The sequence below is a fragment of the Thermobia domestica genome, chromosome 1 (genome assembly GCF_964235325.1).
Source record: "Thermobia domestica chromosome 1, izTheDome1.hap1.1, whole genome shotgun sequence".
Classification (NCBI taxonomy): domain Eukaryota; kingdom Metazoa; phylum Arthropoda; class Insecta; order Zygentoma; family Lepismatidae; genus Thermobia; species Thermobia domestica.
In genome coordinates this window covers 312,647,668-312,670,537 of record NC_137454.1, presented here as the reverse complement: position 1 = coordinate 312,670,537, position 22,870 = coordinate 312,647,668, and the positions used below count along the sequence as shown (strand labels likewise).

The 22,870-nt window shown below is 35.1% G+C and overlaps 2 protein-coding genes across 2 annotated transcripts in view; one reads left to right on the top strand and one right to left on the bottom strand.

The window, feature by feature from the left end:
- LOC145662274 (hemolymph lipopolysaccharide-binding protein-like) overlaps window positions 1-18,814 on the bottom strand; it is a 219,999-nt gene extending 201,185 nt beyond the window's left edge. Inside the window, exon 1 of the mRNA XM_081727676.1 lies at window positions 18,715-18,814. The gene's annotated coding sequence lies outside the window, so the exon portion shown is untranslated. The remainder of the gene's footprint in view (window positions 1-18,714) is intronic.
- The window catches only part of LOC145662266 (calcium-activated chloride channel regulator 1-like), a 122,410-nt gene continuing 100,875 nt past the window's right edge, over window positions 1,336-22,870 (top strand). Inside the window, exons 1-4 of the mRNA XM_081727654.1 lie at window positions 1,336-1,740; window positions 10,298-10,568; window positions 12,953-13,103; window positions 22,704-22,809. Coding sequence (XP_081583780.1) covers window positions 1,549-1,740; window positions 10,298-10,568; window positions 12,953-13,103; window positions 22,704-22,809 — 720 coding nt within the window. The 5' untranslated portion in view covers window positions 1,336-1,548. The remainder of the gene's footprint in view (window positions 1,741-10,297; window positions 10,569-12,952; window positions 13,104-22,703; window positions 22,810-22,870) is intronic.

The window sequence follows — 22,870 nt, the reverse complement described above, 5'->3', positions numbered from 1 at the left end:
ACGTAATAAGCTATACAAAACAAGCTGTAAAAGTATAACAGGAAGTCGCAATTAATTCCAACAATAATGGCTACAGCAAAAAATCACATACGTAATAAAATATATAAAGCAGGCGGTAAAAGTATAAAGGGAACTCGCACTACGGTCAGACAGTAATGGCGCCAGCGCAAAAGATCACAGAGACACGTAATAAAATATACACAGCGGCGGCAAGTCCTCTGCTGTGTAGAGCTTTGTCTGTTACTACTGACCTATAAAAAGACCTAAAATATCTTTAAAAGAAGGACCTATAAACTGGAAAGAAGGACGTAAAAATAAGACCCAATTTAATTAGAATTACATATTTAATGAATATAATGCTCAAGAAATACAAGCTTCTGGTAGGTTAAGGGTATATCCTTCCACAAAATAAAGTACAAACTAAAATAAGGAATCTTCCCCACCCTCACTCCCCTTGCTGGAGGATATTGTTACGCCTCCTTATCTGATTTGTGATTGTTGCAGATCTGGACTTCTCAATCCAGTCGTTGAAGAATGTCTTATCTTTTGAATTTTCTTTACTAAAGAAATAATGTTTAAGAGGTGGTGGTGATTCGAGTTAATGACCAGTAAATTTATTGCCGAAAGATGAAGGGAAAAAAAAGAAAAAAGAAAAAGAAAAAAAGACGTTAAGACCTATGAAAAGTTTTTTTTAAATAAAAAAAGACCAATAAACGAAAAAAAACGCCGAAAAAGGCAAAAAAGGACAAATAAAATCCTCCATTTTCTGGCATACAATGACCGAAAATGAACATATGTTAAGCCTCGCCTTCTGGCACTCGTAAAAAACAGGATTTTTCCTCAACTTCCGGGCCCTAGTCATTAGAATTGGACACTTAAGAAACTAGGGTAAATTTGATAATAGGGAAAATTTTCTGTCAGTCGAGGGAAATTTTCTTACAGAAACTTACGAACACTGGTTTTACATTGTGAAATGAAACTCATTTGTTTGGGCTTTCAACATATTTTCTAAACAAAAGTATATTTATAAAACAGTTTTGTATAAATATGCAGAACAATTAAATTAATCATGTTTACAAGAAACTATTTAACACTGCACTAAAATAGCACAATACATACTGTATTACGTAACCCTTTGAAGTAATTTTGTTCTCATTCACCGTATTGTTTAGACCCTATTTATCTAACTCGGTTTGTGCATTTCTATTCTTTTTCTTACCTTGAATTACCTCTAATTAGAACTACGCACTGCCATTTCTTGGTATTTCATAATTTTCTGTGCATTTTTAAGTGATGATAAAGAGTAAATTATTTTTAACACTTATTAGTCCTGTAACCTGTCGCGCTTTATTGTGGAGGAAGCAAGTGTCAATATGAGACAGAGTGACGATAAGATCGCGGTAACTGAGGAGGACTTCTCAACCTAAGATAACACGTTATCATCGATAACAAACTCTGTCGACGTCATTGTCAGTCAGTTTATTGTTATATGAAGTGAAGAATGTATAGCTAGATACTGTTTTTAGGTTTTCTGTTTGAAATTATGAAATGGAGTGCACAAAAAAGTGTTTTACTAAAGGCAAAAACCTGTTTTTACTTTTTTGTGTGTGTGTGATATCCAGTGTGGTGTCAGGGTCCTTTGTAAAAGTGAGTGACGGAGGTTACGAACGACTGTTAGTAGCAGTGGATGAAAGGATCAATGAGCAGTGGAACTGTGATGCGATAAGACAAAACCTGCAGGTAATGAAGCGATTTGTAGATAGATAGATTATACATAAATTGTATCAGTGAAACAGAAAAAAAAGTATAACAATAATTCTTCAATATTAATAGCTTTGAACGAAAAAATGTCCAAAGATGAATCATACTGTGTACCAATCAATATATCTCTTCGCACTAAACAAAATGAAAAAGTCAGTGAAAATTCTCATGCGTAGTTTTCGAGGAAAATGACTTGGTAACTCTGAACAATGATGCTGTATGATAGCCTAGCTTTCTATTATCCCTTTGACACAGCATAGCATAATTACCTGTTATGTCATGGGTATATTCCCTTATTATTCCACTTATCATATATCTGTTCTTGATTTGAATTGCATTATTTTTTAAAGGTTTCTAGAAAGTCTCTATTGTTCGCTGACAAGCAAGGGCAATCTGACGAAATAAAATTTAAATATCTTTTTCTGAGATCTGCACGTGTTTCTCATATCACTACTAGTATTCGATTGAGTCGTTGTTAAGTAAGGATCAAAGGCAGGTTGTAAGAAAGCTTTACAGATAAGAGGTTCACAATGCATGACCATAGATGACAAAAAGGACCCTGATCGGCTTTTCACCTTCAACCCCCTTTTTACTCAAAGAGGTAAGGAAGCTTTCATCTTCGCAGTGCAGTTGTGTTGAAAGAAAGGGTTTGTGGTTAGTTTTTTTAATAGAGAAAAGTGCTCGATAATTGCTGTGAGAGTTCATTTACTCTTAGCATGACTTTTTTTTTTTTTAAGTGTGCTTTTACGATCGGTTATTTTTACTCCCAGCACTAGGTTTTGTGTGTAATTTGGAATCTGAAACAGAGAAAGGGATTGGAATTGAATTGAGGGTTTAGAGTGATTTATTTACAAGAGGGATTGGAGTAGTTATTTTAGAAGGATTGATGTGCAGTTCCTTGGTTATCTCTTTGAAAGTAATTATGTCGTTTTTGTCCCAATCTGTCATTCTAGAGGTCTAAGGAATTTGATACGGATGAGGAGAAACGAAAGAAGAATTTGATTCTGATTCGAATAATAGAAGTGTCGGTGAGGAGGCAACGAAAATAGAGAAGGAGGATGTTGGCAATGAGAAAGGTGTACCTGATAATGAGTGAAAGCACATATGTCCGATTGAGAAAATGGAGCCGAGGAGTTGAGTTGATTTTCAGTTTAACGTCATTTTCAGCAGCAAGGCTATTTGAGACGGAAAATACTGATTATCGTGAAATCCGAACCACATGAACTCCCGCCTGAAACCGAGGAGTTTGACGACTCTGCTCAACTATCAACAAATATTCCAGTCTTTTATTAATTGTTTCTATATGAAATGTTGCAGCTTGGACTATACTACCGGGAAGGGGAGAAGGAATTTTGACCTACCAATCCCTGATACCAATCCTAGTGGCTGAGGGCTATCAGCCAGGTAACGGGGTTTTCGGCTAAATCCCAAATGGATATTGACAAGTACCGTTGGATTTGGGATGAGATGTGGGATTATCTCGTTGTGTTCACGGAACCTTTACGCGATGGGCGTTGCTTTTGAAAGATAGCTGCAAGCAAGTTTGAGACTTCAGGTTTTGGTTGAACTCAGTCCGCCCTGGGTCAGACCGTTGGATTCGGTAGAAGGCGGGAAATGAGCTTGTCTTAACGCTCGGGTGAATGCAAGACTCCTACTCACAAAAGCTAACTAAGGCTCTGCTGTGAAATGGACATATCCCATATATGTGTTATACGCTTCTGCTCGCTTGGCGTTAGACCAGTGAGGATGATAGTAGTAAGTCCACATTGGCTACTTCGAATCCTCGCAAATCAGGTCCATCCTGATCGACCACCAGTGCAAGGATGGCCCTGTGAAGAAATTCAGCATGTACAGGTAACGAAAATGCATCCAAACGATGTTAGTGGATAAAAAGTGTAAGTTACTCAGCGAGAAATTGGTCTGTGGAGGTCATATCACACAAGAGGAACAATGATAGGCATCTCTTCAAAATTTATCTTCGAATGTTCCTTTTTAGCACCGAGACTATATAAGTCAATATCTATTGCAAAGTGGGATCTGCACCTTTATTCGGGATTTATTCTAGGCTGAATAAACTGGAGATAAACTTTGTACATAATGCTCATTGAGGAAGGTACGAACATAAGACACCTAAAGCTAACTAAGTAACTCTATGTCGTATGGAACCCAGAGGTTCAATGCCGCATTCACAAAAGCTGTCCACTGACTTCTATCCTTAGCTAATTGGATCCAGTTTCTACTTTGTATTCCTATCTCTGCGAGGTCCATCTTAATATTGTCCTCCCATCTGCGCCTAGGTCTTCTTAATGGTCGTTTCCCGATGGGTTTTCCAGTCAAGACTTTGAAAGCTTTTCTACTTGCTTTCATTCTAGCTACATGACCTGTCAACCTAAGACTCCTAGACTTGATGACCCTAACAATATTGGGTAAACCGTATAAATTATGTAGTTCCTCGTTATGATGTTTCCGCCATTCCCCATTCACATTCCTCTGGGTCCGAATGTTCGTCTCAGGATCTTGTTCTCAAATACTTTCAGTCTATGTTCTTCCCTCAGAGTAAGCGACCATGTTTCGCAACCATACAGAACAACAGGCATGATTATCATTTTATATACTTTAAGCTTCAAATTCTTCGACAGAATTCGCGACAACAAGAGATTTTGAACCGAATAGTAACACAAATTCCCTGCTTTTAGTCGACATTTAATTTCTTCGTAAATATGACACCTAGCTATAGAAAAGTACGTGGCCTACAATTATTCTACAGTCAAAAGTAAAATGAAGAAATAAATAAGAAATTAGACTGTGAGATAATACAACTATACATTTTTAATTTCACATAATTCTTCTCGAGACCACCGAGACGAAACTGAGACTACATCGAGACCGAAACAACTACCTGTTGATCGAGACAGAGACAATGATTTTAATCGAGTCGAGAAGGAGTCTCGTTTTGTATAGTCTCGTCTCATATACAATCTCGTCTGGTTTTGTCCCGATACCATTTTTTCTTAAAAGGGATTTGTTGAAGGGAATTTCCCGAATTATCTCCAATTTTCCTTTTCGTGTACGTCATTCACTCGCGGATCTGGTTCTATTCGAACGCTTCTTTTCTTTTACTCTGAAAAGAATGATGTATAAATCATGATGCTTGGATGAATCGTGCTATAGCAGTAGATACTTTCTGAAAGCCTACATTTTCCCTTACGAAAACACCACTGTTTCAAAGAGTTTAAGATGACACTGATACTAAAATATCCTTAGTGTTGCCCGAAGACAAGACTTAATTTTCTAGACATGAGATAAGACAGAGTTTTTCCAATAGAACCACCCTTTTCAAGGCGAGACTGCACTTTCAGAGCACCTTTTTGAGACGAGGCACTACCAAATGTTGTCTCGCGAGCAACACTAAGTACCGTCTTTTGAAGCTTTTCATTCTGACACTAGCAAGACAACAGTGCACAGGATGTTTAAATAAGATGTAGTCCAAAATTTTGATTAACACTTACCTAAGCTTTGTTTATCTACAATATTATTCAAATATGAGACATATATCAGTCAATAAATCACATTGACCTGGACAAAATGAGATGCTGAGGAGTTTGCGATAAAATTCAAGAAAAAGAAATGTATATCTCGTAAAAGCTCATGTGCTTGTTGCCAATGATAATCGATAGTTTATTTTATTTTATTTTATTCTGCTGAACAGAGGTATAGTATTGGAATCGTTATGTATGTCGTTCTTAGGAGTATGTGTGTCAATGGGAGAAATCAAAATAAATAAATAAATGTTCTATGTAGCAGAATAAAACCAATGAATTTCAGGTTGGCAACGAACGATATATTTTGTAGAGACAACATGATTTTCTCAAAAACAATACATCAGGATTTACTATCAATAATGGATTTTTTCGGCCTACCGATTGATGTATACGTTATCTTTGGGGAATATTAAACTTAAACAAAAACTTAAATTTTCGAGCTAATCATGATTTTGAGCTGGGTCTATGCCAATAACCACACTGTATACTTTCATCTTGATAGTGCCATGATGGGAAGTTCAATTACATTATAATTCAGCGTCAATTTTTATCTTAATATATAGTATGATTATCATATACTATCAAATTTCAAGTTTACAAAATTCCAGGGTTTTCTATATTCCTAGGAGAATATTTTGCGGCAGGTAAATGAATTTCCACGGTAATTCCGTGTTCTTATCATCTCAGCTTCGGCTCGTGCAGTTGGTGTCTTACTGATGTTCTTGAGGTAGTTAGGAATCAACGTACTTAGGTACATCGAATCTTTCCTAAAGGGAGAATCAACAATTTCAATAAACATGTTTAGTTGATTAATATTAGTAAAAAGTATTAATAAAAAGTAGGGATCTTCATTAAGTCTATCTACGAAAACCCTCTCTCACAGCCACTAGTTTGTCAATAGGAGATTAGGAGTTAATTGAACTGCGATGGCTTGGGAAAGCAAAGCTACAGGCATTTTCCAATTAACTGGGCCTAGGCAGTTTCTGAAGGTTCTAAAGCATTACTTCCAATGAGTTTGAAATCTTGACTAGAAATTTTTAAATTATTCTTCTTTAAACATAAGCAAAGATCGAATATTGCCTGGCCAAATTCCAGAATAAAAAACATCTTCACGGTTCAGAAGTATTTCATCATAAGCATTGAAGGCACGTACGCAGGAATTTATTACGGGAGAGGACCAAAACTTTTGGAGGGTCCAAATTCAACATTATCACTATTATGTTCAGCATCATTGCTAAAGCAAGCAGATAGGCAGGCAACGAACGTTCCGTAGCGGCGATTGTTAAGTATTAGGAATTAGCACTACTCAGAAATTGAAATGGTTTTGTATTATAAGTGGAATTGTTATTTTAATGATCAACAGTAATACTGTAACTTACTCGTACATGTAAGTAGTTGAATTATTCAGTTGATCAGGTAGATTAATTTATTCGAGATCACAAAATCATGGGTATCTTTGGGACAGTGAATTTAAAAATCGAACAAAATAAGCTAAAGAGTCACATGACAAAAGGCTTCTTACATATATGACTAGCGGACCCTGTAATTGGCCGTTCTTTGTACAGTAGACTTCGATTATCCGAGATAAGTGGGTAAAAGCCTACCTCAAATACGCAAAAACTCGGATAGTACGAAACAGCTGTTATTAGGTACAGTAGTACGTACTATAAATCACAAAACATTTTTTATACAGGAATTGTTTATTACAAGGTACTAAAACTAAAAAAAAATTATTTTTACATCTATACGATACCATACAGAACTTATCTTTTTTTTTAAAAAAAAAAAAAAAAAGCAGTGATTGTTTTTTGCGAAATCTTTTGGCCTCTTTGATGCTGCGATGATGCCCAAAGCTATAGGTTCAGATGGTCAAGTGGCAATTTTCCTTTAAGACTGCCTCGGTTAATCTAGAAGCTCGGTTAGCGGGACTCGGATAATCGTGAGTCTACTGTATATGAAATAATTTCTTCCATAGTGTAGTGATAATCAATTGAGAGTATGGAAATACCTAGCTTTATAATCACTATATTAATTATTGCAATCATTGTGCATATAAATAATATATGGAAACATTTATAATAAACTTTGGTAGTCAATAAAAAAGGATCACGTACTAGAAGTTCCAATTTCGTCCGGAAGATGTCAACCGCTGGAGTATCTTCGCTGCCGTCTAACGGCGAGATATGTAACTTGTACTACCTTTGTTTCTATAGTAGAAAATGAAATGATAGCTGTCATTGGACTCACCGCAACTTATAAGGATCTTAACAGATTCATTTCATTAACGAACTCGACTGTGATAATTACTCTAGTAATCTATTCCAATTGCTTTGGCTTAAAAGCTATCGTGTGTACTAACGGATGGACGTAAGAAGCCGTTATTCGTTGAGATGTAAACGGATTGACTCTATTAACGAAATGTACCGAGTTAATCGCTCTAGCCATCTATTGCAAATAATAATAATAATAATAATAATAATAATAATAATAATAATAATAATAATAATAATAATAATAATAATAATAATAATTTAAAAATTCCCGTCTGTTCAAGAGTAATCGTGTAGAGTAAAGGACATATGTATATACTAACGTTATAATACTACAGGGCAAGTCAAAATGATGGACCCAATTTCAGAAATTTATTGGAATGGAATCTTTAAGTTGTACGTAACACGGTTATGCCGGTTAGGTTAAAGGAGACGGTGATGATGGGAAATGAATGAAATGGTGGAATGAAGAAAGTTGGAGGAAACGGGAGAACTCCGGGAAAACCCACGAGCACCGTGTTTGTCCACCACAAAGTTCACACGAACGTGAGCTGGAATCGAACCAGGAACCCCAAGCACCGGAGGTGAACGCTCTACCACTAAGCCACCGCGTCCTCCCTCAGAAATTTATTCTGTGAAATCTAATAAACATTCGTTATCGTGAGACATGTGCTAAGAAAGGTAAACTGTTAAAGTTTTCTTCAAACATATCGCAAGTGTTCTATCTGTGCACTTCGCGTAACAAAGCACACATCAAGCAGGTAGTCTATCTCCTGCCAAACCTGCCTTCTCTGGTCGACTGATGGCCAGTAGATTTTCGTTTATAGATGACGCCCGAATCTCTGAAATCTTCAAACCATTTATGAATGGCCTTTCCCGTAGGTGAGGTGGGTTAGAGGTGTGCACGGGCTCGAGCCGAGTCCGCGGGCATAAGCTCGACCCGACCCGCGCGCCGGGCTCGGGCCTACAAAGCATATATCACTTTGGGCTCGGGCCGTAAATTTTTAAATATACAACCATATTTCTCGGGCTTTTCGGGCCTAACTTTGTAAATATACTATACAACGATGTATATTGCACCGTTCCTTCTCAAGAACTTTTAAAGCACAACTGCAAAATTAAACTACTAATTGCTGTAAACAAAAATACAATTTTGTTTAATTATTAAGTTTCTGTAATTCGGACTTATTTCGGGCTCATTTGATTGTCACCCGAGCTCGGGCGGGGCTTAAAATAATTATTAATGTATTTAACCACATTTCAAATTGATATAAGGTAATGTAGACGGGGAAATAATTTGGCCGTATATGGTTTATAATTTAAAGTTATATACTTTCTTTCAAATATATATATATATATATATATATATATATATATATATATATATATATATATATATAGATAGATAGATAGATAGATAGATAGATATAGATATAGATATAGATATGTGTGTGTGTGTGTGTGTGTGTGTAGGCCTAAATGTTATCTTCAAATTACACGTATATAGCCTTAACCAAACAAATGTAATACATCAGCTTCTGATTTTTTTTACATTTATTCCCAATCAATCTCTACAAGTATACTCCATATATATGAGGCCACCGCACTACACCAAACAATCTCTATATATGGCAGTACCATATACATCTTCATAACATAATATTTGACCTCTAAACTCTACATTTTATTCGACGTTCACTAACCTATATAAGAACATTTTCCCAGCTAGCAAAGCTGCTACAGTTACTGGTTCACAACACGAAACACTTTCTGCCTATTCTGAATAAGGATGCCATCCGTCCCGATTTTTTCCCGGACAGTCCCGGTTTTGAACAAAATGTTCATCATCCCGACGTGGCTCTGTCGAAATTTTAAAATGTCCCGACTTTCATATTTATTGATAAAATTGGTAACTATTATTATTATTATTATTATTATTATTATTATTATTATTATTATTATTATTATTATTATTATTATTATTATTATTATTGGAAATGTGTTTCCACACTATTACATAGAGCCTTCAAAATAACAGGAAATCCCACAACAGCGCCAGGCAAGAGGCAATATGCATGGCTACAGAGTCGTCACTTTGCAATTGGTGAAGATTTACTTTTCAAGCCAGCAACAAGTAACCAGAAATATATATTTAAATGTGAGCAGCATTAGCAGTAAACCCGGGAGTGGCAGCAGTTGAAACAATAACAGCCATAAACGGTACTGTTCCCATAACAAAAATTAAATTAAACTCTACGGATAGGTGACTATTTCTATTTTTTACTTTGCAAGCATTTAGTTGCGTAACATGTAGGACTATACATAGACTACATACTACTCAAATTGACCATATGAGCGAGACTTTTACAGGGTCTACATGATTTAAATTGTTTCACTTTCCTTTTATCAAATAAGAAAAGATAAATATAACTCGCTCAGATTCATTATTACGGAAATAGAAACAGTGGTACATGCTCCCCTGCCCTCGAATAGTTACTTGAAGTATTCCTGCATTTTGCCTTGGAAATATGGCAACCATATTATTGGCCTTACATTTACAACAATAATACTTTACAACTCCCAACGAATGAGTTTAGATGTTATGCTCCATTAACAAAAAATTGGGAAAAATTGATGAAGTATGTTGCGGATATCACTAACGTTAAAGTGTAATTTGTTATTCTGCAATGGTACTAACCTAATCTAACCATCTTTCTTTCACAGGATGTTTTCAACCAAGGGTCAAGAGCCCTGTTCGTTGCAACGGAAGGCCGTCTGCATTTTAAGGAAGTCATCGTGTTGTTGCCAGAAACGTGTTCGAACAACGATGCTAACTCTACTCTTTACGTGACTTGGACGAATTCGGATGTAAGAGTACTAAAGACAAATGCCAACGACATATATCCATCTACTCAACAGGGAGGTCAGTGTGGCAAGCCAGGACAGTATATTGTCCTTCCTCTTGGCTTTATCACTGGGTCTGATAGGGACAAAGGTACTAAAATCTCTTTGATAGCTTATGTGTAAATAAATACTGATTATTCGTTGGCGTATGGAACGCATGATGTATAATATGCACCCCCTTTTAATATTCATATATTTAAGGAAAAATATTCTAAATGCTGATTATCTAAATCTGTTAGGGGATGATAGGAGAACAATAAAAAGAAATGTAGAGGAATTTTCAAACGTTTTAAAGGATGGGTTTAGAAGTAAATAGAGAAAAAAACTAAATACATCGAAGTTCGTCAGGATCGTAATACGGCAAATTATGGATGCGTTACAATATCAAATACTTTCGACAAAGTGGACATCCACGAAAAAAATTAAGTCGACTGAAAGCAGGGAATTCATGTTATTACTCTGCTCAGACTCTTTTGTTGTCGCGAGTTATGTCAAGGAATGTGAAGCTTAAAATATATAAAATGATAATCATGTTTGTTGTGCTGCATGGTTGCGAAACATGGACGTAGAAGGAAGAACATAAGACTGAAAGTATTTGAGAATAAAATCTTGAGACTAATATTTGTAACCAAGACAAACGGGAATGGGCAATGGTGGAAATTTCATAACGAGGAATTGCATAACTTGTGCCGTTTACCGCTAGGGTCGTCAAGTCTAGCAGGCTCAGGTGAGCAGGTCATGTTCCCAAAATGGAAGAAAGTAGGAATGCTTTAAAGTTTCATGTAAAACGACAAATTGGAAGACCTGGGTGTAGATTAGGAGACAATATTAAGATGGATCTCGCAGAAATAGCAATACAAAGTAGAAATTGAATGTGGTTGGCTAAGGACAGAAATCAGTGGAGAGGTTTTGTGAACGCGGCATTGAATCTCTGGGTTCTGTAGGCCATGGAGTTAGTTACTTAGTTAGTGGGCACTAGCTTAATTAGGTTGGAAATCCATTTTGTTAAAATTTTGTCGATAAATAGTTGTGCCAATGCATGTCTGTGGCTTGTGCATGACATCATAATGTGATTTGAATTGTGTTCTACGAAAAGAATGTTCCCATATTGAAGAGGAGATAAAAATCTCGAAGTGACAAGTCCAGGCTGTAGAATGAGTATTGAAGAATTTTCAAATTTCAGCGTTCCAAAAATGTCATAGTCCCTCATAACTTATTTATATTTGGGAATTTTCATTTAACTAAAACACCAAGGATGAGTAATAGATTGAAAAGCAGAAATACTAACTGTTTCATTAGGAAAACCCTAGCTGTAATAGGAACTTGATAATTTCTTTAATTGTAAACTGTCAATCTATTCTTAGCAAGGTGATTTGTAACACCTAATTAATTGGACTGATATGATGTTATATGTAAAGCAAGTAAGGTGGCAAAGCTGTGTTAGTATCTGTATTTACGGAAGCGTTTGTAACTGTGTAAGACGGGATGTTTGTATAGGCTCTATATTCCGGATACCATTTTGTCGGCTTTCTCTCTCAAGTCTGCGAGTGACACTTCTTTATATGCAAGAGCAAATAACATAGATGTATGAATCACTCGCAAAGAACCAAGGATCTTATAAAATAGAGGATCTTCCCATATATATCTTCATCCTATTAAATCAATGAAGAAAAAAAAACGTCTGATTGGCTACTTTCGTTTATGCCATCGACTGATTGGCTACCTTTGTTTCCGCCATGATTGTTGGCTCAAAACATTGCGATCCTATTGGGCGAAGTGGGCAGAATAGGGGTGGCGAAACTATGACGTATGGCTTCAAGATTTTGTTGTAAAGGCAGATCCTGTATTTTATAAGATCCTAGGAAGGAACTAAAATAATAATCCATTTTCATTTCAAACGCAATAATGTAATAAAGCACTTTTGCAAAGATTCAGTTCTGTTTGTTCAAGTTATAGAAATGCTATTCCATGTTACAGATCCGAATTTATGTCTTACGAATAACTTACCTATATACGCAAATCGTTCTATCATTTTGAAATACAGCTCATTGTTTGAGGGTAAAAGCTATTGTTCTTCTTGCTCCTTGTATTATACACACAATATAGAATATACATGTTGACAAAATTTTAATTGTTTGGCGAGTATGATTCTCAGATCCGTAATAATATTTGTTTTCTGAATTTTGACATGATTAACCTCATATTTACTAACAAAGTATTCTGTTTTATTTGTGTAGTCAGAAATTTTCTTTTATTAGTATCGATTTTAGAAATAATAATAATAATAATAATAATAATAATAATAATAATAATAATAATAATAATAATAATAATAATCTCAACAGCAGCTAAATGTTAGGCACGATGTGAATTAAGCATAAAGCTTCTTACATGTTGAATTTATATTCTACTACTTCGAACAAATATTTGTGACTTTTAATTATGTTGTATAAAGTAACAATTTATATTTTGTAGGAAAAGCTCTGGTACGTGAATGGAGTAAATACCGTTTTGGTGTTTACGATGAAACCAATAATAGTATCTATTCTCCTGCTTATCTGAGTTCACGTGGAGAAATTCTTCCTACTGCATGTACCAATAGTCCTCTGAATGTTCATTTTCCAAGGTAAGAACCACTAAATGCTAGCTTACGCAGGGGCGGATCCAGGACGGACTTCTGGGGGGGCCGGTCGGCGGTAATACTGCTACTTTTAAGAGCTCCAAACTTGTTATGGATGGGTTTATTTATATATAAAATAAGAAAGTTTTCTCTTGTGGGGGGGGGGCGATCGCCCCGATCGCCCCCCTCTGGATCCGCCCCTGAGCTTACGTAATAGTGTCTCTAATTTGTATGCTATATGCAGATCAGAATGTGCTTCAAACGAAATGAATGTTGTCATAAATGAATTACAAAGCGTGATCACAAAGATCGATAGTTTTAATTTTGATTTCAGTGGTGCTGTTGATTTTATACGGTACTAGCACAAGTGTCCGTTCTCCGCCCAAAATGAACAGCATGCAACTTGCATCACAACAGAGTAGGGTGACCAGACGTCCCGTTTTTAGCATGATTATCCTCTTTTTATAAAAGACGTCCGATGTCCCGAGAAAAATATCAACAGGGCGCAAAATATATTTTTAAAAAATAAGCAAGCGTCCCGTCTTTGGCTCGTAGTTACGTAGTACTTTTTAAATATACTTCTTGTATGGACTTGTACTTTTTTTTTTTTTTTTTTTTTTTTTTTTAAGAATGATCAACCTTTCTACAAGAAGTTCAGTCATTCAAGTGACAATCGGGGAACTAATCCTGGTTGCTGTTAAATGTTAAAAAGTAAGGCAAAAAATATATTCGAATAAGGTAATAAAATATATTTTAAGAAACGTTAAATACGTTTTTCTTACTGTCATCAAAAACAACATACCTAAGTGGATTGTTAAATCAATGTCAGTTTACTGATTGCACTGTTTTTTAGATTTTCAAACTATGCTATGCATAAGCAGGGCTTGAAAAATCTTGGTTGCAAGTACTCGCCAGTCAAAAAAAATCTACTAGCCAGACCATTTTGCAGTCACAGTGTGTATACAAAGAAACAAAAAATCACTTTGCGACACAGTAAACATATCAATACATTTTGTTTTGTTTATTAGCACGTCTCTTACAAATAATAAAAAAAGAGTGACATCTGCTGTTTATTCTTAAATTCATGTTTTTGATTGATATGATTTTACTCGCCAAATGTAAAAAAGTACTAGCCACTGGCGAGCGCCTTTTTTCGATCGATTCAGCGTATCAATAATAGTTTCCATCTTCTCTGTTAACTTTCTGTTCAAACCGGAAGTGGTTCAAACCAGTCATTTTCTGTTTCAACGTTCATCGCCATGGAATGAAAAAAGGTAAACAGATAGTAAGAAATAGTTTTTGCAAAAGATTCAGCATATCAAGGCAGCGTATCATGGCTATCCGGAACACTCTACCGAAAGAGAAAATGGTTAAAATTTAGGGCCTAATATTACTTCTGGTTTCAATACTGATTTCTACAGAGCAAAAACGGCAAGAGACATCGGGATGCTGTTTTCTGCAAGAGATTCATTGTCCCAAGAATAGATTCAATATTCTTCAATTACCCTCCATTCAAACCGGAAGTGATTGAAATGGACCGTTTCCTGTTTAAATACTTATCGCCATACAACTAAAATGATAATAGATAGCACAAACGATTTTCTGCAACCGATGCAATGTCTTAAGAAGAGCATACCGTCACAACCCGCAACACTATACTAAAACCGGAAGTGGTTTAAATTTATTACTACTTCCGGTTTCAATACTGATTATCATATGGCAAAAACAATAGGAGATATCGAGATGTGTTTTTTGCAATTAATTCTGCATCGCAAGAATAGGTTCAATTCTCACGGTAAAGCGTCTACTTAAACTGGAAATGACTGAATTTAATGATTTCCGGTTTCAACCTTTATCTTCATAGAACAAAAATGGTAATATATAGCAACAAATGTTTTTAATCCATTCACAGTGTCAAGAGAACATGCTATCACAAACTACAAAACTATTAAAACCGAAAACAGGTGGAATTTACTACTACTTCCGCGTTCAATATTCATTTCTGTAGAGCAAAATCAGTAAGATATATCGACATGCAGTTTTTTTTTTTTTTTTTTTTTTTTGTAATCTATTCAGTTTCTCAAGAGTAGTAGTTATCGCTTATATGGATAGTCCCACACCCGATGCCATTAAAATCTAAATTCAGCTCCCATCAATATGATGCTGTAAGAGAAGAAAAATAAAATGTTCAAAATGACTGAGCTAAGTGTCGATTCATAGTTTTCAGGGTTGGGAAAACAGCTGACCCGTTTAAAATAACTTCTGGAACGTATCTACCATAACCTACTCGTTCTTTTAAAATCATGTCAATTTGATCAAAGGTTGTTTCAAAATTTATACCAAAAGTAGTGTATCTTATGGATTTTTTACCATTCCAATTTTCATTGAAACACAATCCTAAAGAGGAAGAAGGAGATTCAAATATTTCCGATAAGTCGATTCTCTTTGTGCGAAGAACGGGCATTTCAGCTAGAATATCATATTTGAAGGTAAAGAAATGAAATAAATAACTATCAAAAACGAGCAACGTTAGTCCTCCTGTCGATGTGGGTGATATGTGTACTCGTATATGGAGAAGAGCAACGTCCCATTTAGTGTCAGTGAAATAATTAAATAACGATAAGTAACGCGTTGGTCATTGCCCCTGTCAATTTCCAGGTCAGCTGACATGTCCCTTATTGCTTAAACTTGGACTTAATTCTCATTAAGATGTCACCAATCAGCTTAGGGATCCCAAAAACTATGGATTCGACACTAATATCGGACATTTTATATGTGTTGTTTTAATCCTGTGCAACTTGACACTGAGGCTACACTTTTAACTTGAGCGGCGTCGGGACTATTACTATTCGAAAACTATGGATATGAATCTAATATCCATCGAAAGATCCGACGAACAGATACATTCATTATATACATAAGTATAGCTATAATACATAGTGTTAATCTCCTATAACTTTCTATAAAATAGTGACTCTACGTAGTACTAAGCATTGTTAATAGCGCTGGATACGTTGACTGGTACAGTCTGCCTCAAAATTTGATTTTAACAAATTATTAAATTCTTTTTGATTTTCATATTGTAAAATTTCGTCACTCATTCTATAGGACTGCGCGACATACCAGTGTGTCGCGACACAAGTGTTAGGAATCTTGGCTTTAGACCATAGGCCTCTCGCCCAGCAAATTCGGTTTAGATCCTGCCAATAGTTAGCGAGAAATAAAATACCACGTATAAGTCGAAGCAATTCGAGCCTAAGTCAAGCCTATCCCTTGCCGAGCTCGGCCAACAAACACAGTGAACTCTATTTCTTAGATAGTGGGCTACTTCACCGTTGAATTTGGTTCATATCCGGCCAGTAATAAGTGAGAAATAAAGTACCACATATAAGGCAAGCCGAGTCCTTCCCTGGCCAATCCGGGTCAACAAATAGTGCAAGGTTTATTTCTTAGAAAATTGGCTACTTGACCACCAAATTTGGTTCAGATGCGACCAGCATTTACCGAGAAATGCAGTACTACATATTAAACGAAACGAAACGAGGCTGTCCGTGGCCGAGCTCGGCCACCAAATATGGCAGTTTTTATTTCTTAGGACATGGACTATTTATTCACTAAATTTGGTTCAGTCAGTAGTTACCGTGAAATAAAGTGCCATACATAGACACACACATACATCAGGAGTGAAACTATCAGTTTCTGTATGCTTACTTCGGGTGCTAAAAGTAAGCTTCGTAGGCAATTACATCTAGTGAAGATTGTGTACTACATTTGGTGGGTTTCTTTTCTATAAGAGACAAACACACGTATTATTATTATTATTATTATTATTATTATTATTATTATTATTATTATTATTATTATTATTAGTAGTAGTAGTAGTAGTAGTAGTAGTAGTAGTAGTAGTAGTAGTAGTAGTAGTAGTAATAGTAGTAGTAGTAGTAGTAGTAGTAGTAGTAGTAGTAGTAGTAGTATTTGGTGTAGTTATTTGGAATAGTATATATATAACATCAGCAAACAAAATTGACTCAGTCCACAAATGTTTTATCTCAAAAAAAGGCTACTATCTCATAAAATGAACAGAGATTACTACTCACGTAATTATGAATACTTGAATCAATTTTGGGGAGACATTAAGTGACAAGAGAAAGCTTATTGAAACAGATTTTATTCAGAAAATACTAGACAATAAATATCATAATGAATATTGCTTGCATAGTATAGGTATAAGGGTACGGAGTACCTATGTATAACACGAGAAATGGATCGACATTAGTTGCTTTGAATCCAAAGATCTGTAATTTTAAGTAGGGATGCGCACGAGACAAGATTTGTGGCTGTCTCGTCTCGAAAATGTGCTGTAAAAGTGATGTCTCGACTCGAAAAATGTAAATTTCTCTATTGGAATAGCCGTGTCTCGACTCGAATTTTGTCAGGAAAATCCTGTCTCGACTCGTCTCGTGCGCATCCCTAATTTTAAGAAGAATAGCCAACTCTTTTAACCTAATTTGAAACATATATTTTTATCACTACAAAAGCATAAATTTTAAAGTTACACAAATAGTATTATTTGCAGTATTTTTACGATGTATCTATTTTGAGACTACCGATATTATTATTATTATTATTATTATTATTATTATTTGGTGTAATTATTTGGAATACTTTGCGTATAACATTGGCAAACAAAATTGAGTCAGTCCAATTTTTTATTAGGCTTCTGTGCCATAAAATGAATACAGATAACTCACTAATGAATGAACAACTCACATAATTAGGCATAAGATGGCAGGAATAAACTTATTGAAAGAGATTTTATTCAGAAAATACTAGACAATAAATATCGTAGTGAATACCGCTTACATAATATAGGTTTAAGTGTACCAACGTATAGCTAATATGAGAAATGGATCTACATTAGTTCCTTTGAATCCAAAAATCTGTAATTTTAAGAAGAATGGCCAATTCTTTTAATCTAACTTGAAACATCTACTTTTATCAATACAAAAGCATAAATTTTAAAGTTCGACAAATATTATTTCTAATATTTTTGACGATGTATCTATTTTGAGACTAAAATTATTTGGTATTAATTTGAAGAGAAATTATTGTTTAATCCGATACTAGTTTATTAAATTATTATTATTATTATTATTATTATTATTATTATTATTATTATTATTATTATTATTATTATTATTATTATTATTATTATTATTATTTGAATCAAAATATTCTTTCAAACTGCTCATCTCATAAGAGTTGATTCGTCTTGTTTCAAAAATCATGAATGGACTTGCACTGGTCAATCCAGTTGATGATACCTCTAAAGGATTATATTTCGTTTAATACTGTCAACCATTTCTATATAATGCATTTTAGGATTACCTATATTGTTAATGTGTCCTCAACACAAGTAAGAAATAAAGAAAGGAAAAGAAAACAAATAAACGAATGGAATTAGATGATGACACAAAGAGAACCTTGGATATATTTCAGGACCATTCCATTAAAAATGTCCTTCAATTGCCATCAAATAAAAGCGGATAATCATGTTCATACACCTCTTTTATGGATGGCAATAAGAACACTTAAAAAAACAAAATCAAACACTTACCAACTTTAGAATAAGACAACCAAAAAGTGGACTTGTTAACGTCTGACATGCATTTATGTGTGGTTTCTGTTCTATAGGCCTACATTCCATTGTTAATGTTGGTGTGTATGCACCTCTTTCCCCCTCTGTTTCACATATGTGTTAGACAAAAAAAAAATAAAAAGTAAGAGTAAGGTAGATGATAGTGAAACAGGTCTCTTGGCCACAGAGAGCATCTGTCTGAATTCCTCCATTATCGCGTATGAGTTTACTCAACACTTTGCATCCATTTTCTCTTCTGCTTCTCAAAATAAGACGAACGAGGCCTGTCACCAGGGCTATTATATACACGATGACCTTGACCGCCAAATGGACAACACAATCTGGCTTTAACACAAAGACATAATTCCTTCGTAAAGTCCGTTTCAAATTTCGCTAATTTAAATTTCAGTCATCTTCTTTCATTATTATTATTATTATTATTATTATTATTATTATTATTATTATTATTATTGCAAGAATTAAATGTAAGAAAAAAAAATGATAGAGAAAAACTTTATTCAGAAAATTTTAGATAGTAGATACGGTAGTGAATACTGCCTACATAATATAGGTATAAGGGTACCCACATACAATCTTAGAAAAGCATCGGAAATGGTTCCCACGAATAAAAATTCTATAATCTTAAGAAAACTGACAAGTTCTTTTAATATATTATCGGGATAATTGTATTTATTGAACAGACGTATAGATTTTAATAGGTATGTATATTTTATATAGTATATCTGTATGTTTGACGGTATCCTTGTTCTAAGGACAATTTTAAACAATTGATTAACTATTTTAAAGAATAATGAGGTAATTATGTTTATCCAGACAAAATATAAGTCATAAAATTACGTATATATTATAAGATAGGCAATGACCTCCCATCGTCGAAATAAATGTATTGTTAATATTAAAAGGAATATAAGATGTGTGTTATAACCTTTAGTTTTATGACTAAGTGCTGTATTTTTGCTATCTGGCTGTTCATTGCACTAAAATAAATAAATAAATAAATAAATAAATAAATAATAATAATAATAATAATAATAATAATAATAATAATAATAATAATAATAATAATTATTATTATTATTATTATTATTATTATTATTATTATTATTATTATTATTATTATTATTATTATTATTAAAATGAAACTTCCTTTAACGAACACCTCCTCCATAGGGATAGATTTTTCCTCCTGGCAAAATTATATATTGTCATAGGATATATCTACAGGAGTAACTCTCTCTTTTATGGAGGGAATACGGTGGATCAATGATATAGCGCTTATCTCTGGTGCGTGGGGTCCATGGTTCCATTCCCGGGCAGGTAAGTTTGTGGTGGACAACATTGTGCTCGTGGGTTTTCTCGGGGTACTCCCACTTTCTCATTCCACGATTTTTTCCATCATCATTCACTTGCTTTAATCATTGTGTCCCTTAGCCTAACAGGCATAATCGTGAGAGGTTAGAGTCAAAGATTTTTCCCTTTTATGGAGACTATCACATACGGACATTACACAGTTTTCTTTCACTCATAACGTTTTAGTAACCTTTTCCTAACATACATAAATTATTATCAGGTCATTGTATTGAGCAATCCTGGCTATCCGAGGGGATTGTTAAAAATATTCCTAATTTTATCACGGAATTTTCTTTCTTCTTCTTTTTCCTGAATTAGCTTGTATAATACGAAGAAATGATAGTCGCAAGCCGGATAATCGGGAGTCTACTGTATTCAGCGCAGAAAATACTGTTTAAATTGAAGATTAATCTCCGATACATTACAGTACACAGATAATTTTTTTTTACATTTTTTAAATCATAAATTAATGAGCTGGGGAATCAACACACAGAACAGATACAAGCTGAAGGACATTATTACATGTACCTTGGATTTTTTTTTTTTTTTTTTTTTTAAGTATAACACTTGCAGTATATTTTCCAGTACACCCCCACATAAACACAATCCTTCAATGATGCCTCATAGTTTCTTTACGGGAAACCTAATCCTCGGGCTTCATTCCTATATTAACACAACGTGAAATTTGAGCTTTAGTTTGCGATAATTGTTATATCAGTTATACGAGGAATGATCAAAAAGAAAAAAAAATGAAATGAAATCTTGGAGTTTTACATCCCACGGTTATGCCGGTTAGGCTAAAGGAAACGGTGATGATGAGTGATGGATGAAATGGTGGAATGAAGAAAGTGGGAGGAAACGGGAGAACCCCGAGAAAACCCACGCACACGTTGTTTGTCCACCACAAAGTTCACTTGGCGAGGGCTGGGATCGAAATGATCAAAAAGAGTTACAAAGCATAAAACTTCCATGTTATTCACTGTCACTTAAAGAAAGTTTCTTACTGTATCTTTATTGCCTGGGGCCCCGAATTGGGTTGGACTCTGCCGGGCTGTGGTCATACCGTGGGATTCGGTAGCTTGTGGGAGCCAATCCCAGGAATCTGGGTAACGGTGAACACGGGCGGGAGGTGAGCTTGCCTTATAACGCTCGGGCGCCATGCCTGCAGAGCATGGTAGGACTGACTCGCTAGCAGTCTGCCTCAACCAGTAGGTCTACTGGTAGGCACTCAGGACTTCGGTCTGGCCGCGCAGTGGGCGTATCCCACTCCCTCAGAGAATGGGGGTGACACACTAAGGTGTCAAGGTTAGGGGGCAAATCTTGACGGTGCACTTCGTGCACGTGCAATATAGTGTATATTGAGCAACTACGGGCGGGGTGCATTGTAGGCGGAACCCGTCCATTAAATAGACCGAACGGTCGCGGGCATGCTCCCCATGCATGCAACTAAGCGTGGCAAAGTAGACCACTAGCTAACAATGTATCTTTATTGTAACTTATTATTGATCCCCAAATAACATGACGGTCTTGGTGCAGGTTTAAAGACTTCGGAAGCTTATCATGTATACCCAAGAAGCAGACTTTAAAATGACTCCTCTGGAGAATTGGTCACGAGTAAAAGTGAGATCAGTGGTGTAGTTCCTGTGGCCCCAAAACACTATACCTGCTGATATTTAGAATCAGATTATAAAGATGTATGGGAAGGGCTAAATATCGAAGTAACGTGTAGAGAAATGGTGTCGTGCCTTCAAAGAAAGACGGACCAATATTGTTAATGACAACTCTGGACACAGCGGTAGACCTACTACTTCAACTACTGACCTTACGTTTGGAACGACTAGAGCACCCCTTCTACAGCCCTGACCTAGCACCAGTAACTTTCACCTTTTGTATAGAAAACTTTGTCTGCCGTTGTGATAATTGGTTGGACAAAAACTATGATTACATCGTATACTATTGTTGAGGGTCCTCTATCATCAGGTGTGTTGATTTCCCAGCTATGTCTCAAGTGTAAGCCATAATAGGTTTTGTAAGTTTTTTCGATCATCCCTCGTATGTCGTTCGATCATCATTCCCCAATAATTCGAACACTGAGTACAGTATTTTGGAAATAAGCTATATTTGCATTTATAATTAATGTATTAACAGTTTACATAGCAACCTAAATTTGTGTAGTCTCTCTGTAACGGATGAACACTTAACATTTACAAATAACCGCGTTCCGTTGGTGTCCGTTATTAAACGCTTTCACTGACTTGTTATTATTACTATTATATTTTACTTATGTTAGTTTCAGAGGCAGCTCGTAAGGGAAGTCACACTGGTAAAAATTAAATGTTGTATCGCTTCAAACTAATATAAGGAAAGAGAACTTAGTTAGTGTCGTAATTCCTGTATAGAACAATTAGTATATTAGGAATCTTTCAAATTTGATGTGATCAACCTAATTTTCAATAGCATGATATCCCTTACGAATATATATATATATATATATATATATATATATATATATATATATATATATATATATATATATATATATATATATATATATAAAGTTTCTATTAGTTGATTTTCCACATGTTTTTCTTTTCCAGTTATGATTGCAATGAAACTAATCTTGATCAGTGTCAGTGGTCCCCATTCGTAGATAGTAATTGGAATATTACTTCCTCGCTGATGTTTACTTCGAATATGGACAACGTAAGTAGCGCAGAGCATAATAGCTTATAACTCTTCTGTAACCAATAGTGAGTGACGGGGT